The 18,468-nt window shown below is 46.6% G+C and overlaps 1 protein-coding gene across 8 annotated transcripts in view; it reads left to right on the top strand.

Moving 5' to 3' along the window:
- Positions 1-17,593, top strand: part of MAGIX (MAGI family member, X-linked) — a 916,967-nt gene extending 899,374 nt beyond the window's left edge. For 7 of the 8 annotated variants that reach the window (XM_069645279.1, XM_069645280.1, XM_069645282.1 and 4 more), the window contains one exon: positions 16,129-17,593. In XM_069645279.1, the coding sequence (XP_069501380.1) occupies positions 16,129-16,805 (677 nt within the window). In that variant the 3' untranslated portion in view covers positions 16,806-17,593. The remainder of the gene's footprint in view (positions 1-16,128) is intronic. The other variant, XM_069645283.1, reaches the window with a different exon arrangement.
- The last annotated feature ends 875 nt before the right edge of the window (positions 17,594-18,468 follow it).

The raw sequence follows: 18,468 nt of genomic DNA, 5'->3' as shown, positions 1-18,468 counted from the left end.
TCCCCAACAAACCCCCGAAACTGATCCCTTTGCTTCTTTCCCTCCCCCACACTAAGCTTCCCCCCCAACATGAACCATCAGTCGGCCCCCCGAAACAAAACTCTTAAACGAACATCACGTGCAGAAGTCCCGCTCGGTGCACATCAAGGGGGTGTCCAGTCATACTTTCGAAAAAATAGTTTCGACATAAAAAAGTTCTGAATACAAAGTTTCGAATAAAAAAGTTTTATTTTAGTTTTGTGTAAAGAAAAAAAGTTTGTTTTAAAAAGAAAACAAGGGGTTGGGGGGAACCTCCCCATTAAAAAAAAAAAGCATTGGAAACTTTTTTCCCCCAATGCTTTTGTGTCGGAACTTATGTATGTTGAAACTTTTACTGTCGAAACTATCACTATGAACCGAGAGGGCTGTGCCAGGCCTGAGGCCCTGCTCCTGCCCAGCAGGGACCTATGCTTGCAGTTTCCACTGCCAGAGCAAATTTCCCCAGCCCACTATTGCTTCAATTCTATGAATTTCTGTGTCAGTTGAACCAGTTGGGGCATTTTTATTCTGTGGGGATGTCTTCCCCTCTGTGCATTGGACCTCCGGCAGGTCGACCTTCTCTGTCCAACCTGTCTCACGACTCTGTCGGGTCAGTGAAGAACTGCATCCTCTTCGGACCCACTATTCTCAGAGTGGCTGGCAAGAGCATGGCATATTTATAGTCCGCAAGACACAGCCTCCTCTTTACTGCATCACATGAATGTCTCGCCTTCTGGACGGCTCTTGTAAAGTCAGAGAACACCAACACCTTAGCTCCGATTACCTTGACGGAGCCGATCATTCGAGCTGCCTGGAGAATGGTGTCTCGGTCACTGTAATTAAGCAGCCTGGCAATAACTTGTCTGGGTTGCGCTCCAGACGGAACCCCTCTGCTAGGGATCCGGTGGGCCCTCTCCACCTAGAAGAAGTACGACAACCCTTGCAGCTCCATCCAGCCATTCAGCCAGTCCTCCAGGTATAGTTCCATTGAGGGCCCACAATACGAATATTGTTTTGGTGGGTCCGCCCCTCTGCCTCCTCCACCCTCGATTCCAGGCCCGCTGTTCAATTCTTGAGCTCTGCTATATCCTTTTGGCCCAGGCACATTGCGTCTCTTGCCTAAGGAGAGTGACCTCTTCCCTGATACTGCCCATCTTCAGCTCCAGTGCCACTTTTGACTCCCGATTCGCCTGGAGGATGTCCTGAGGTGAGGGGAACAATTGACCTTCCTCCTGTGCGGACACATTGCTTTTCCCCCCTTCGGTCACTGCCCCCATGGGGACAACTGTGTAGGTGTCCATTTTGGTCTGCAAGTTAGACTTCCTGGCCTTTTCTTTGGCCATGTCGGTTGGCGTTGGCTCTCTGCCAGTATTTTTCTGGCCGTGTGGCTCTCACGCGTCCGTTGTTTTGGCCCCCACTCCACATCTGTGTCTGCTCTCTTTCTCCTCTGCCCCCACAATGGCCTACCTTCTTTGCACAGCTTCCTGAGTGCTTGTCACTGCCACTTGTAGAGAGAACCTCCTGTCCAATTCCCCCGATGGGCTCCTGGTTACGCTGTGTGTGTGCTGGTCAGGTATTCCCTCTGGTTGATTGAAGGCATTGATTTCACTGTGCGTCGGAGCTGCAGGACGCTGTTCTACTTACCTCTACTGCTCCCACAACAGCCAGCCAGCCCCCCCTCCTAACAGCATTGCGAGCACAGGGCTCTTGCTGTCTACAGGGAGGCGGTGCCGCTGAGGAACACGTGACCTGCTCACGTGACTTGCAGAATAACTTTAAAATTGCCGCGAAGCCGCCCGAGCGGCGTTGATTGAAGGCATTGATTTCACTGTGCGTCGGAGCTGCAGGACGCTGTTCTACTTACCTCTACTGCTCCCACAACAGCCAGCCAGCCCCCCCTCCTAACAGCATTGCGAGCACAGGGCTCTTGCTGTCTACAGGGAGGCGGTGCCGCTGAGGAACACGTGACCTGCTCACGTGACTTGCAGAATAACTTTAAAATTGCCGCGAAGCCGCCCGAGCGGCGTTGATTGAAGGCATTGATTTCACTGTGCGTCGGAGCTGCAGGACGCTGTTCTACTTACCTCTACTGCTCCCACAACAGCCAGCCAGCCCCCCCTCCTAACAGCATTGCGAGCACAGGGCTCTTGCTGTCTACAGGGAGGCGGTGCCGCTGAGGAACACGTGACCTGCTCACGTGACTTGCAGAATAACTTTAAAATTGCCGCGAAGCCGCCCGAGCGGCGTTGATTGAAGGCATTGATTTCACTGTGCGTCGGAGCTGCAGGACGCTGTTCTACTTACCTCTACTGCTCCCACAACAGCCAGCCAGCCCCCCCTCCTAACAGCATTGCGAGCACAGGGCTCTTGCTGTCTACAGGGAGGCGGTGCCGCTGAGGAACACGTGACCTGCTCACGTGACTTGCAGAATAACTTTAAAATTGCCGCGAAGCCACCCTCGCGGCGTAAGCCCTGGTGGCAGAAGGGCTGGTGCTGTTTGGCTGTTCGGCGTGGACGGCGATTCTCAATTAGTAAGCCTTCTTTACTTCCAGACTCACCAATCTGTCTGGCCGCTCTCGTGGTATCGACATAATATCACTTACAAAGCTACTGTCTTTGACTATTTTTAATTTTTCAATAATAGAAATTTGTGCTCTTAGTGACAGCGGAGCTGCAGACTAATAACACTCATACTGACTGCTATATTTTTCATCCGGCCACACTCATACTCAGGTTAACCAGATTAAGGATAAACACAACATTTTATTTTTTGGGGAAGTTGGCGGCAAAGATTTGTTTCTACAACGCTATTTCAGTGCTTAAATACTGATTTTATTTAATCTTATGATGAGATCTGGTTTGCGCAGCCAAAAAGGCCCTCTATTTTTATCAGATGCTATTTCAGTTGACCCGGCTTTACATGTTGACCCTACCTGCATCATGGCCAAGTGTAGATTATCTAATACTGTGTCCTCAATCACTTCTAAGTCTCTCTGTATTGTTCCATCTTCGGTGGAATCTACCCTTCCTTCAAATAATGCCATGTCTTGTAGCCTCACTTCGATAAAGCCTATTACTTTAAACACCCTGGAATCTAGTCTTCCACTAGCCACTCATAAAGCTATGATCCATAACTCTGAGACTACAGATGTTACTACCAGTGTTTCTGCAGCAGGCGACATTGTAGTACATAAAACTCCTAGAAAATCTAAACTATACCAACAAGTACTTGGGCAGACATACATGGACAAATACATCTTAAAAGCAACCTCAACCAGTACAGAAATAAAACTTCCCAAAGTTTTTAGAGGCAACGCTATGCTAGATCACTCGGCAATGTCTAACCAAGCTTTTTTCGGTGGAAATAATAATATCACTGATCTTAGCATAATTGAGTGTGCGGATAAAGCGATGAATACTACTGGAATTCCGGATATCTCTAGATCCTCTTCTCAAGAGCCAGTGGCTGATAACACACCCACCGCCCTAACTAACATTATTGAAGATATTGAAAACAACATAGCGGACTATGATCCGGACTTAGACCCTGTGTCCATCAATCGGAACCAAGTAAATTCTCCACAATTACACCATACATTAAAAGACGTGGATGAACGGATTCGATTGACGCATCCGACAGTCTCAGCCCTAAACGTTGTTCTGAGCTCCTTTGTTGAGCTATATGACAATGTTTGGTCCAAGCTTAAATCTGTCAAAACTGCAATGACAGAACTTAATCTGAAAATTGACTGTATTGGTACAGATATCTTAGTGGATCTTAATAACAAAGTGGATTGGATCGGCACCGAGATATCCCAGAGGCGGCCGGTGCAAGTACCACAGGGCGAAAGTTCTCTAACCACCCCTAGTCAAACAGCCATTGTCAATACCCAAAATTATAGAGATATCGGATAACAACTTGCCAGTGGAATCTTCTAATATTGCTGTTGCTCATGATCAGGATCTACCAGCAATTTCTGCTGGTCTTGGTACTCTTGCCATCTCTACAGGCATATTGGCCGACCCTATTCAAAGCTTGCCTAATTCGATTCCCAATCCGGGTCAATCTAACTTTATTTGGTCCCCATTTACTATAGTAAATGCCATTAATAAAGAAATTCCTTCTGAACAAACTAAGCCCTGCAATACTGTTGAGGACCTATCGAATACTACAAAACCTACTCAGTCGACTACTCAGTCGATAGAGCCCAGTCCTATAACAAGCTTGATTCCAACTCAGGTTTTTAAATGTACACAAGATAGTGCTACTAAGCACCCAGTTCCCAAGAAAACGACGGCCCCACGCAAAACGTGCCATATCAAGCGGAAATTGGCTACAAACCAAACCAACTTACTCTTCACCAAATCCACTGCAAAGGTCTTCACTTCCTTGAATACTGCCTCTCTCTCTAAGGGTAAATCAACGAATGTCTTTAAGCCTCCAATGACCAAATTGGTTGATTCCATGGCTCAAACCGATAGTTGTAACCCTCCAGTTACTCATGTTTCTGACATGTGGTCAGGAAACCCTCCAAAATTCTGTTTGGCCCCCTCAAAACAGCCTATAAGTGAAACCCTATACGCCTCTCCTATTTTAAAACTGTGCCCTTTGGTGCCACTTCAACATGGATGTGGTACAGGCAAATTTAGGTCCAGTGAGCAAACTCTAATGGTTCCGATGGCTGCACAATCTGCAAACCCCAGCAAACTACAACCTGGAGTTGATACTAGTAAATTTAAAACCTATGAAGCAGCTCTGTTGACTCCTGGCGAGACTCAAGCTAGTGGTATTGGCAATTCCAAGATCCGAGAAGAACTTCCCATGGTTCCTGCGATGCCACATGGTGTAAATCATACTAAATTACATCAGGGGTGTGGTATTGGAAAATTTACAACCTTTGAAGTAACTCCTCTGTCTCGGGTTGTGACTCAAGCTACCGATCTAAATTACTCACAGAGCTCGTCGGTCTTAAGGTCTCATCAAATCCCGGCAAATTGGGGTCCCATTCAGTTGCAACCTCCTACGAATATAATACCTAATCAGCCCCTGATCCCTGCTCTTCCTTTGGATCTGGGATTGGAGAGGGGATTCTTTTAGGATATTAACAATCTGCCTGCCTCTACCCACCCCACAATCTCTGTTGGGATTCGCAACCTGGTGGATCGCCTATATAAACCACAGGCCAGACCTTTGCCCCCTGCTGCTGTCAAACACCTTGATATAACCATGAAGGGTTCGCAAAATCTATCAGCGGACACTTTAACACGCCAAGAATGTACGAATAATAAGAAACCCAATCCTTTACACTGGATAAAGATTCAAAGTCTGCTGAAATTGGAAGAGCCTGTTTGTTTGAATCGTTGTAATGTATTATCTATTTTTTCTGAAATCCCAGCCCTCGCTCTCATTTCCTCTAAGGATATTGATAGAGTGGCCTTTCTGGATTGTAACTCTTTGGATATGAGCATGATTCTCCTTGCGTCACCACTTGTTAAAGAACTGATTCTTACCCAAAAAGACTCTCTGAAGGAATTGGGATTCAGAGTTGAAGCGGCCTCAGCATGGGAAATGTCGACCAGTGGGCCCTCTTTTTCACAATCAGCAGTTAAACCAATAGGGGCCCATGCAGGTGGCCAGGATACCCTGCCCATACCAATAACCTCATTGAATCAACAAAACAAAGATGTTGACTGGGCCGCCATCATCTCCACCCTGTGGCAAAAACTTGTGCCTTAGGCTTATCCCCCCAAATCTGACCTTAGATTCTCAGTCGAACCTTTGTATAAAGTCTTGGAACTCCAGAAGCAATCAACACCTATTCTCGAATTTGGAGTGCCTACATCTGTTGAGAGATGCAAATGTTTTATGTATTCAAGAGACTTGGATGACCTCAGCCCCTTGTTTAGATGGTTTTCAAATTTTCGATCAGCCGGCCCAATATAATCTGAGGGGTAGACCGTCGGGTGGTTTACTGGTGGCAGTAGATAACTGCTCTGGGCTATCCGGCAAGGCTCTTTTGGGTCTTCCCTATGGGGCACTGGGGGTAGTTCTTAATTCGAGTATTGGCCATCTAAAATTACTAATTATTAACATCTATTGGCACACAGGGGTAGGTGAAGTTAAGCTGTTTGTGTCTCTAATCTCGCAGATTATTTTGGAGTGGGTGCTGGCTAATGACTCAGGACATGTACTACTAGCTGGGGATTTGAACTGTGATTGTTTATTCGACTATTCACCATGGGCATTATGTGAGCTGTATCCCTTTGACCGATGTGACAAAAGGAAAAAACTGGCTAGTCAAACTTGGTACACTGAATTGGGCAATCTAGGTTTACAACCTCTGCGTGACCTCTCACAACCCTCGTCAAACCCTATTAGTTATACCTGGCGGCGGGGGTCTTCCACCTCCATGCTCGATTACATCTTTGTGGACGATTATCTTCTTACAAGATGTTCGAAGTTTGAAATCTTCCTGAACTCCTGGAGTGACCATGGTATATTAACAGCAATTTTTAACATCTGCCTGACAAAGGGGCGGCTGTGCCATCCGATCGGGGTCTCTCCAAATTTATCAGGATCTGCTATTCGGTGGTCCCCTAAAAATATTGAAACTCTGAATGGTAAACTGTGGGACATGCTTAACAAGACTACTCTTGACTGGAAATTGGCAACATTTAATTCTGCAATGGTTACTACCCTGATACAAGTGGCAGTAGATGATATTGGCACTAGCTCTGTAAGCCGAACTCCAATTACTAGGCATTCACATCAATATAACTCTGAGGTGGCAGCAGCAAAAACTATTAAGAATAAAAATATTAGGAAATTACAAACTGCAATAAGCGACCAGTCCACTCGCCTATTCCTTATTAAGAAGGTTAAACAAGCCCACAAGAACTACTGTAAAACAATTAAACATCAGTTATTACAACAGGACTCGGAATTAATGTTACAGGTTATCATGAAGGCAAATGTGGGAGCCTTCTGGCAGATCGTTAATGGACAAGATGGTAACCAGGCCATTGCTGAACTTAATCCGATAGCGGAACAAGGTTGGCTAGAGTTTTACTCAAATAGATTTTCACCTAGCCCCCTAGCGGCAATGGCCAGTTTTACTGACTATGATCCATTAGTCCCTCATCCTAAATGGGATCCACCGTTAGAGATTGATACGATCCTGGAGTTAATTCGCAGGTGTAAGAGATCAAGAGCTCCTGGCCCGAATGGGTTAACGAACAATACCTTTAAAGCAGACCCGAATCTTTAGGCCAATCTCTTATGTATTGAGTTTCGGGATATCTTGCAAACTGGGACATGTCCTATTTCTTGGTCCACTGCATATGTTATCCCGATCTTCAAATGCGGTAGTAGGTCCGATCCCAAAAACTATCGGCCTATCGCTTTGATAGATGCGGATTGTAAAATCTTCTCTGCTTTTCTTCTTTCACACTTAAGGGATTGGGAAAAAACTAGCCATCCCCTGAGCCCCTTTCAAACGGGCTTCCGTAAAAACCACTCCACTAACATCAATGGACTGGTAGTTAAGTGTATTCAGGAGACTGCCTGGAGCTCAACTAGGGGACCTATTTTTATGGCCTCAGTGGATCTCTCGGCAGCCTTTGATTGTGTTGACCGAAACAGGCTATGGCAAAAACTTTATGCCTGGGGTCTGCCAAGGGGCTTAATCAGCCTATTGGAGGGGGTATATAACAATTCTACTGTTCGAATCCGGTTAAATAAAAAGGGGGACATGTCAGGTGCTGTCCGTACTCATCGTGGGGTTAGACAGGGTTGTGTGCTAGCCCCTTGGGTGTTTAATCAATATGTTTCAGATGTAACAGAACACCTTGTGAAAGAGGGGCTATTAGCGCCGAGTATTGGCACTTTGAAGCTTATTTGGTTGGCTTACGCTGACGATTTTGTTTTATTTGATCTAACTAAGGTGGGGTTACAGCGTTTGCTGGATGTATTCGCCAACTATGCTCAACTTAATGGCTTGAATATTAATCCTGCGAAAACCAAAATCCTTGCCTTATCTAAAGGGGTTGTCAGGAAGAAAACAAACCTCTGGAAGTTAGGAGGCGCAACAGTAACCTGCTCCACTTGCCTTACTTACCTGGGCTATTATCTGGGAGCAAGTAGAGGTTCAAAAGGGCAGAACCTTCTTCTCCTGAATAAAGCTAATGTACTGGCCAGTCAGGTCCTTAAAATTGACCGTAAATATGGCCGATTTTCCATTAGACCTGCTTTACTCTTTTTCGAGGGGAAAATCGCACCGAAATTGATTTATGGCCTAGAGTTTGGCACTCGGTTAACCATTGCCAAATTGGATGCTATTGAAGGGGACATATGGAGACGGGTCTTACTCATCCCCAATGCAGTACCCTTGGCTGCGATTCGCTTCGAGCTAGGCTATATCTCTTTAACAGCACGAGTTGATTGGAGGAAGCTTCTGCTTTATGCTAAACTTAAGGCCCCTACTGCCAACACGCTATATGAATTGGTTGGCAATAACATTCACCGATCTGGATTCCTATCTAAATTTGCTATGCTCTGCGAAGATATTTTGGCCAATATCAGTTCTGATCTAGAGCAACTAATCAGTAATCCCACTAAAACTAAAATGAAGTTGTGGGACTTTGATTGGTGCCGGACTGTGGATGCTTTTCATGCATATACTTCCATGTCACACTTGGCTCATGAACATAAAAAAAGAGGAACTCTTTCTTCAATTCTTAAGATCTTCCCAAATCGGGAACACAGACAAACACTACTCAGATTGCGGTGGAATATTCTACCTACTCTGGATACTAAACTGAGGTGGAAACAGATTACAGCGGCTAACAGTCTTTGTAGATTCTGCTACTTAGTCCCTGAAACGGCTAAACACCTCATTCTGTTTTGTACTCATCTCAACGTCCTGAGAGACTCTTGTTTGAATGCCTTGAAATTACAATTTCTAGGTCTCCCGATTGACCTAGTATGGCAACGCTGTCTGTGTATTGGAACAAGTAGGGAGGGTCTGGCCTTATCCAGTTTTATTCGTAACCTCCATCTTGAATAGATATGCCTGTTGTTACCATGCTGTCTCAAGATATAGGTTAAAGATATAGGTTAATCTGCTGCTATTTCGTTTGTTCTTACAATTTTATGATGATTCTCTGATTCCTCCGCTGTTAAATAATTTCAAAGCTTTTGCAATATCCTAAATATGTAATTGTGTATTTATTCTATGTGTTAGTGCTTTTTGTAAAGGTTTAATAAAACCATACACAAATAAAAAAAAAAAAATAAAAAAAAAATTCCCTCTGGTATGTCCTTGCCATCTATATTCCAGGGGGCCCTCCTTCTTCCACCACTAGGTGGGCCTGATGCTGGCAGTGCGTGTCTAGTATTTGTTGCTATTTCATGTTTAGGGCCTTTCGCTCGTTGGGAGTGTAACAAGTTTTTTGTGTCTTCCAGTAGGAGGCTGGAATCTGGAACAGACGGTTCATTAAAGTTTTGCAGTATAGTTAAATACAGAAGCTTTGCCGTGATTGTGGCCACATTCTCTGTTCGTTTAACTGATTGCATCCCAATTTTTGTGGCATGTAGTTAGGCAAAGTTTGTTTATGTTCATTAGCCGAGACACCGGCTCTCACTGGACCACTCCGTTTGCCCGTCTGGCGGTGGGGGGGGTGGGCTCCTCTGACTGCCTCTTCCCCACTTCTCTGGCTTGCACCCGATGTCGCTCGGCACTCCGCCTCTATTGGGCCCGCTGGTCTGTGTTGAGGGGAAGGCCCATCCAGCACTTTCCGGCAATGCTATTGCGTGTGGCTCCCCTTCTTCCCCGCTGCTGTGCAAGTGCGCTGGTAGGTCGGGGCCACCGAGCTTTATTGCGTGTCTAACCTCTGTATCGCTCCTTGCAATTCCCAGGAAGTCTCCTCTGTCATCTGCTGGCGGAGGACCCACTAAGCTCTCGGTCCTATTTTGCACTCGGGCAGCCCGCCACTCAGGCCCACTCCATTATTGCTCAGTGTGAGGGAGGGGGCGATTAGGCCCTGGGGACCGGGCTCGACCCTCCTCCTCCACGGTGACTGCCGGTGCGGCTCTCTTCCTCTTCAGCCACTGATCTCGGCTGCCATTTCACCCGCTGCAGCCGCTTGTTATCCGGCTGGGATTTTTCCCCGGCACTTTGGCTGCCGCGCACTTCCTGGGGGACGCACACGCCCCTGCTCTTCTTGCACTTCTCCTCGCTCCAAGCCATGGTAGTTTGCAGTCTGGAGGCTTGATATGGCCCTGCCAACGGCCTGCCGGGGCATAGCAAGGCGAAAAGCAGCCTACTCCATTTGGTTGCGCAACAGCGCCACCCGGGAGGACCCTTTAGTAATGCAGAAAAGATCCTCGTTGTTCTCCAAACTTCACTATTATCATATGAAAAAACCTGTGAAGAAATATATACCCATCAAGACATTTCTACTTTCCTTAAGGAAGATCCATGAAATCAAGAAAACCAAGGTTTATTCTTGCAAAACAACAAAAAATGGTTACCCACGCGAGAGAGTCAGAGAACTCTCTTATCATGGTGTCATGATTTACCCATAGCGGGCCTTTTGGAATAAGGAAGACCCTCGAATAAATATGATGATTTGCATGGTGGAAAACCATGAGAGAAGACACTACTGATTACATCAATGGATGTGGAGTCTGTGCTTGTGCTAAACCCCTTCAACAACATCCCATCAGCCTTTTACGAGCTCTTCCCATTCCTACTAGTCTCTGGAAATCTTGTTCGCCGGACTTCATCACAGATCTCCTTCCACATAATTGTAGCACAATTATTTTAACTGCAGTGGACACATTCACCAAGATGGCACATTTTATTGCTATGAAAATGGTTCCATCAGCTTCTGTTTTTTCTTGTTGCTATATTCATCACATTTTCAGGTTTCATGGACTCCCTCGACCTTGATTACGGATCGAGGAATGCAATTCGTCACTGCATTTTGGAAAGAAACCTGTAAACATTTAGGCATTCATCATAAATACCCCTCAGCCTACCATCCCCAAATGGATGGACAAAGAGAACAAGCCAACCAAAACTTAATACCGTTGATGTTATGTTATGGAAAACGAGGAAAACTGGACAACTCTCTTACCATTAGCTGATTATGCCTATAACGACTCCTATCACACCTCTATAGGAGACACGCCTTTTCATGCTTCATATGGATATCATGCCATGTCAATTCCAATGTTGACTTCTTTTTACCATAAGGTTCCATCAGTCAAAGAACATGTACATCTTATCATGACATGATTACAGACCATTAAAAACCATGTGCTGATCGCTCAGGAATACGCTCCCCGACATGCAGACAAAAAGAGACAAGCTGCTCCCTTGTACAAACCCCATGATTCAGTATGGTTATCCATGGAGCACATCAAGATACCCAGGAATATTTGGCCTTTTTCTATTTCTCATGTTATCAATCATGTTGCAATAGAATTGGTCTTGACTTCCCACTATAGAATACATCCTGTATTCCATGTTTCCCTTCTCAAACCCGCTCGTCTATCTAGGTTGTATCCTTGTGATCAGCCCTTTCTGCAGTTGGTCCTGTGGTGAGTCCTCACAAAATCTCTACTTAAAGTCTCCTCCCTGGGGGCAATGTTAGCCGGGAGGATCACCTGGGCATAGAAGGGCCCCTGGGAAATAAGAGGACTTCGCAGGATGGGCTGCAGTATTTGTCTTCCTCAAGGAAGGGAATGTCTGTAATGCTGGAATATGTAGTTATATTCTGAAAGTCAGGAAAAACCCTCTTAAAATCACTGACATTTATAAGCATAAAAGTCCCTATGTGTCCCAGAGAAATAAGGAAGAAAGTCTTTAAACGTTACCAATCTAATTCCTGAAAAATCATACTCTTCTGTAAAGTCAAATAATATTTGGAATCCTCATAACACTTTGGGGAATAGGTATAAGATGAAAAGTGAAGGTGATAATAAAACTTTCATGAAGAAAACTGAATTTAATATTATGGACTACAACTCCCATTAATCCCAAAGTATTCGGATGAAGAAAAGGACTGCAGAGGCACAAGGCTGCAGGTTGTAGCCAATCAGGAATAATGACCCAGACCTGAGGAGGACGGGGAGGCATAAAAAGCCACCTCAGGTGCAGGCCCGGGGAAGGAGTAACAGTACAAGGTGGAGTAGTTTTCATACCTCCATGTCGCAGCAGCAGCACAGGTCGGGTGGGAGCAGAGACGCCAGACCAAAGTGGCATGTGAGGTTGATGCCAGTCCTAAGAGGGTCCAAATTGCTCCAGACTGTAATTGCAAGGCTGGCGCAGTGGGAAGCGTCGGGAGAGATGACTCTCCCTCTGAGGAACGCAGCTCTAGAGGTCGCGCAGCGGAAAGTGCACCTTTTGGAAACGTTCCCCCTTGTTTTGCAATACCGTTGGCCTGCCGAGGTCCGACGTGTTGTTGGAGCCAGGAGAGCCCTGCAGACGGTAGACATGAGCAGAAGAGGACCATGGAGAAGAGATTCCTGGACTGTGTGGGGAAGGTGAAGCAGAGGACCGAAGCAGCAAGGCGAATGGATGCGGACGCCTGACCCGGTGAGTTCACTGTTAGCTAGTGGCCCCGGAGTGCTCCGAATACACGCGCTGGCTAAGTCCAGGAGCCTCAACTACAGTAAAGTAATAAGTGAAGTGGAACAAGTGGAAACTAACGGTTTGGAATAACAAACTAATAGAAAGCAAGTCAATACTGTGGCAATAAGACCCGAGGCGGCGGGCCAATACCGCCCCAGGTAGTTAACGAAGCCCCCGTGCATTACCTGCGGCATTATTGGCCCGCCGCCGAGGGCCTTATTGCCACAGAAAAATCATACTCTTCTGTAAAGTCAAATAATATTTGGAATCCTCATAACACTTTGGGGAATAGGTATAAGATGAAAAGTGAACGTGATAATAAAACTTTCATGAAGAAAACTGAATTTAATATTATGGACTACAACTCCCATTAATCCCAAAGTACTCGGATGAAGAAAAGGACTGCAGAGGCACAAGACTGCAGGTTGTAGTCAATCAGGAATAATGACCCAGACCTGAGGAGGACGGGGAGGCATAAAAAGCCACCTCAGGTGCAGGCCATGGGAAGGAGTAACATTACAAGGTGGAGTAGTTGTCATACCTCCACGTCGCAGCAGCAGCACAGGTCGGGTGGGAGCAGAGACGCCGGGACCAAAGTGGCATGTGAGGTCGATGCCAGTCCTAAGAGGGTCCAAATTGCTCCAGACTGTAATTGCAAGGCTGGCGCAGTGGGAAGCGTCGGGAGAGATGACTCTCCCTCTGAGGAACGCAGCTCTAGAGGTCGCGCAGCGGAAAGTGCACCTTTTGGAAACGTTCCCCCTTGTTTTGCAATACCGTTGGCCTGCCGAGGTCCGACGTGTTGTTGGAGCCAGGAGAGCCCTGCAGACGGTAGACATGAGCAGAAGAGGACCATGGAGAAGAGATTCCCGGACCGTGTGGGGAAGGAGAAGCAGAGGACCGAAGCATCAAGGCGAATGGATGCGGAGGCCAGACCCGGTGAGTTCACTGTTAGCTAGTGGCCCCGGAGTGCTCCGAATACGCGCGCTGGCTAAGTCCAGGAGCCTCAACTACAGTAAAGTAATAAGTGAAGTGGAACAAGTGGAAACAAGCGCTTTGGAATAACAAACTAATAAAAAGCAAGTCAATACTGTGGCAATAAGACCCGAGGCGGCGGGCCAATACCGCCCCAGGTAGTTAACGAAGCCCCCGTGCATTACCTGCAGCGTTATTGACCCGCCGCCGAGGGTTTTATTGCCATTAGTACCCCGGCCCGTTGGATCGGGGTGCTAATGGCATTTTTTTCTGTTCCGAAACACGTTTCGGAACAGGGAAAAAAAAATGCTAAAAAAATGGCCGCCGCCATGGAAAGGGAAAACATAGTCAGTTTTTCCTTTCCATGGCGGCCATCGGTTTGCTTCCAAAACCAGAAGAAAAAAGAAGGTAAGTGGGGTCGGGAGGGCGGAAGGGAGGGGATGGCGAGGAAGAAAAAACCCCAAAAAAAACATACCGCGGGCTCCGGCGGGGGACGATGGAAGCCTCCAGCCGTGTGGAGGCTTGGAGCGGGGATGGCCCCGCTCCGAGTCTCCACACGGCTGGAGGTTTCCATCGTCCCCCGCCGGAGACCGCGGGATAGAAGGTAAGTGGGGTCGGGAGGGAGGAGGGAGGAAAGGATTGGAGAAAAAAAAAATCTTACCTGAGTCCCGGCGGGGGACGAAGGAAGCCTCCAGCCATGGGGAGGCTCGGAGCGGGGATTGCCCCGTTTCGAGCCTCTTCATTGGCTGAGGAGCTGCCACGCCCCTCGCCGGGAACAGAGTAGCCGGCACGCACGGCGTGGACGGGAATACTGTGTGGTATGGCTTGCAAATGAGCCAATCACCACACAGTATTCCTGTTCAGCCCCTTCTATCTAAATTCTTCCTTGCTATCGGGCAGGGCATAAAGGCAATCACATTATCTATCCAGTCGCTCTCTGGAACTTCCTAGGTTGGACCTACATCATCCACTGTTTGTTCTAAGGGGTTGTGGGGGTTTGTGTCTTCCAATCACTCATGTCCCATCTGTCTCCTTTCTTTCACACCTTGATGTTCCTCTCCCTATTTCTTACCACTGTTCTACCCTTCTTCTGCAACTTTTCTCCTTCCTACTCTACCCACCTTCTCTACTGGTTCTTCCTCCAGAGTCTCTCTTGTTCTCTTTTTACAGTCTAGCTCCACTCTCCGGTGTTACTACAGTCTCACCTGTTACTCTCCCCTCCACTATTCTTTTCCCTTCTCTACTTCACTACTCTGTGCCCCCTTTTCCACTCCACTTCTACTCTCCTAACTCCACTTCACTACTACGCTCTACTCCACGACTGCTCCACTCAACCATCTAATCAGTCACCCTCCTTTCACTCTCTGTCACCTTCAACTCACCCCTTCTCTTTCCCTAACGCTCTCACTCACCCACCTTACACGCTCCCTCACAACACAGTACCACTTGCTCCCACCAACTAAAATTTCACCTTCTCTATAAATCGCTTCCACACTCCAGTCCACTGCCCTTCCTTTTTCTGGTCTCTTGGTCTGCCACCTCCTCCTCTGACCTCACTCAAGCAAGCCACACTTTACTGTTTCCTGTCCCTTCCTTATCCTCCCCTTCCTTCTGCCATTGGTCTTCTTCCCCTGGCCAAACTCGCTCGTCTTCCCCAGCCAGTTGGTGTTAAATAATTTTGCCGAAATCCGCCGTGTCTGGATAATGTCGGCCTGGATTGGAAAGTGTTCCATGTCATATTAGTGGGCTGGGCTACAATTAAACCCACAGTAAGTATTGGAATGTCCCTGGTTTTGTAAGGAAGCTGCTCCACGGCATGTTTGTAGTAGTCCATGTTGGTGAGCTTCGTTGCAGGTTCTGGAGTCCGCTGGTGGCACGCAGCGTTCTTTCTGCAGGCTCTCTGCTGCTCCACTTAGTGTCTCTCCCTCTCTTCCCGCTGGTTGGAGATATATGACATTTAGAGTAGTATGCCTGGAGTCTCTGGTGGCCTTTTATCTTGCTGGCTATCTGCCCGGTCCTCTGCTGTATTTTGTTATTGCCTGAAAGGAAAAGAAAGACAAAAGCCAGCATTTTGTTTAAGAGGTATGGGCTGATCCACAGTGGTATTATTTAGATACATGCAGGGCGAGAACAGACATTGGTGCCCTTATAACTACCACGTGCCTCCTCTGGGGTAGGACTAGCTCTGGCGTCCACCCCTGTAGGCCTCCCACCCCAGGCAGAGAGGGATCCCTATCCTCTCTTGTCATGCTCAGTTTATTGACCTTGTCACACAAGCTATGCCCCTTACAACATTGGTGTTGGGGAGTTCTGCTGCTGGAGTGGTTGTTGAAGTTTAAATGGCTGTTCATATTGGAGTGGGTGCTAAGGTTGGAATTGATCTGGAAGGCAGTTTATGGAGATGTAGTCTTAGGCTCTTGTGAAGGGTAAATGTCTGTTTTCAGTGACGCTGCCTGTCACTTTTTGTTCTCTTCTTAATGTTCTCCCCTTGTTCCACCAGATACTCATGGTTCAAGAAGCCCCAACTCTGAATTGCTAACAGAGAGAAAAAGCCGACTGTCGCAGAAGGAATATAACTCAGTGCCGGAGCCACAGTGTGAACAACCACCTCCTGAGGTGGCAGGAGTACCTAGTGGCCATGCAATGGCCCATGATATGAACTCAACCAAGGAAAGCACAACCAACACCAAAAGAGAGCCACGTGGCACTGCAAGAATGCTTAGCGAGGATCCACAGAGCATTGCAGACCCAGGAGTGAGTATAGTGGCAAAGCTAAGTAACCACAAAGGGGGCAGAGGAGAGCAAGTTGCGGCACGAGAGGGACGGCCACGGGGTCGCAGATCAGGGGTGAAGGGAGAGAAGCTTACAACTGCAGTATCATTGGAAGACAACAAGGACCCACAACGTCAGCCCCCCAGAGAGTCCAAGTCCCTTTCGCCTCATTGGGACAGAGCAACAGGGAATGGCCGATTTGGCGGTTCCAGCAGCCTTCTGGGCCCTCGACTGCGGCCCTCAGTGGAGCCAGGTCCCTGGCTGGTGCCCAGCCATGAGCGTCTCACCTACACTCTGCAGAAGGATGATGGCCTGGTCTGTCAGCAGCTGACAGATGTGAGTTTTTCGGGCGGCCTATGGGACTTGGAAGCAGGCGAGAGGGAAAAGGGTGAGGCCCACTGGTGAGAAAGGAGTTCTAACATCACTGAGAAAAATATGACCCTCTGTTCTTCCATTATTCTCTCCTTCCTACTCTAGGTTCCCACTTTCTTCTGTTTGATTTCTACTCTCTTGCTCCCACACAACGCTTTCTCTCACCATTGCCTGCGCCTTAATCTGCTGTCTCTATCACTTCTCTATATTGGATTTCTATTACAGATACAAACTATGGAGAACTCTGAGATCCCAAAGGACCTGTGCTAATGAAAGTCTGACAGAGTTGAGTCGAATCAAACACACTTTCACAACTTTTCAAGCCCTAATGCACTTCTGGAAGTTACAGCCTGCACATTTCATCTATTCAGTCATGTAAAAATGGCCTATGGCTGACATTTCCTACAACTCTTCAACCTGCAAATCTAACATGTAATTGACTCCTTCACCCTGGCCTGCAAGATTGGGATTTTAATGACATTTCCCCCGGCCGTACTGATCCTTTAGTAATTGTGTGGCCTGTTTGAAATGTAAATGACTTATATGGTGCATAGTCTGCCTCTGCGTCTACCCTGTATCCTCTCTCTCCCGCCGTCTCTGTCCTCTTTTCTCCTGTTGTTTCCCTTCTCTCTATACTACTTACTTGCACTCTCATTCCCTTACTCTGTCTTTCCTAGGCCAACCCCTCTCAATACTTTTTCTAATCTCCATTCTGGATGCAGACGACATTCTGTGTTTCTCGCAGATATTGCTAAATTATTTCTTACCATAGATGATGTATATTTTTACCAGACTTTGTCATTAAACCGGTGGTAAACCGATGGCTGTGTCTGATTCTTTAATGCTCCACTCAAATGGCATAGACAGCTGGATTGCATTTTTTTGCAATGTAATTTATGTATATATGCCTTTCAACAGTCAGCTGAACACAGTGACAACATTGTACAAAAATCTCAGCAGCTACTATGTATTGAAAATCGCCAGTGACTGGCGCCATCTAGAAGAAAGTGTGTTTGTAATACAAATAAAAACAGGACTAGACACAGGCATAGTAGCCAGAAGCAAAACAGGCATGTGAAGCTGAGTCCAGAGCAAGCAGGACTATACTGTAAAGTGTCATCAGAAAGGAGTGATAGAGAGGGGCTTGCAAGGAGATTTTTAAGGACTGGGACAAGCCGAAAGGTCGAGGAGCCAAAATGACATGGGTTGAATAACACACTTGTGGATTGAAGATCGGAGAGACAAGCAAGGGTAAGAGAAAGAAAAGTGTGGCACTCTACAGACATACATTCAATAGGATGAGAACCTGTTTGAAAGAATGGGTTCATCACGTCAAAGATTTATTTATTTTGATATTTAAAAGATCGCACAATCACACAAACAAAATAATCACTATACATTTAATTACAGTAACTGTTACATTCCAATTTATCGGACATAAAAATACGATGCATAATTTAAATAATTGATATTTAAAAATGTTAAATAAAATGGTTCCAGTTAAATCCTTTTCTTTCTGAGGAATGAAGGTTTCTTAATATAATGCGATGTACCCCACAGGATTAGTTGATTGTCGAGCTTAAACATGTCGACAGAGCCGCCTTCAGATTTCTAATATTAAAAACTCTAAAAATTGGAGAGAGATATGAAGTGTAAGCTGGGTACAATAACATAAAGTGCGGCATGCTTCTCATGG

The sequence above is a fragment of the Ambystoma mexicanum genome, chromosome 2p (genome assembly GCF_040938575.1).
Source record: "Ambystoma mexicanum isolate Mex_15411 chromosome 2p, UKY_AmexF1_1, whole genome shotgun sequence".
Taxonomy (NCBI): domain Eukaryota; kingdom Metazoa; phylum Chordata; class Amphibia; order Caudata; family Ambystomatidae; genus Ambystoma; species Ambystoma mexicanum.
The sequence above is the reverse complement of the archived record's forward strand: the minus strand, read 5'-3'. Positions and strand labels throughout refer to the sequence as shown.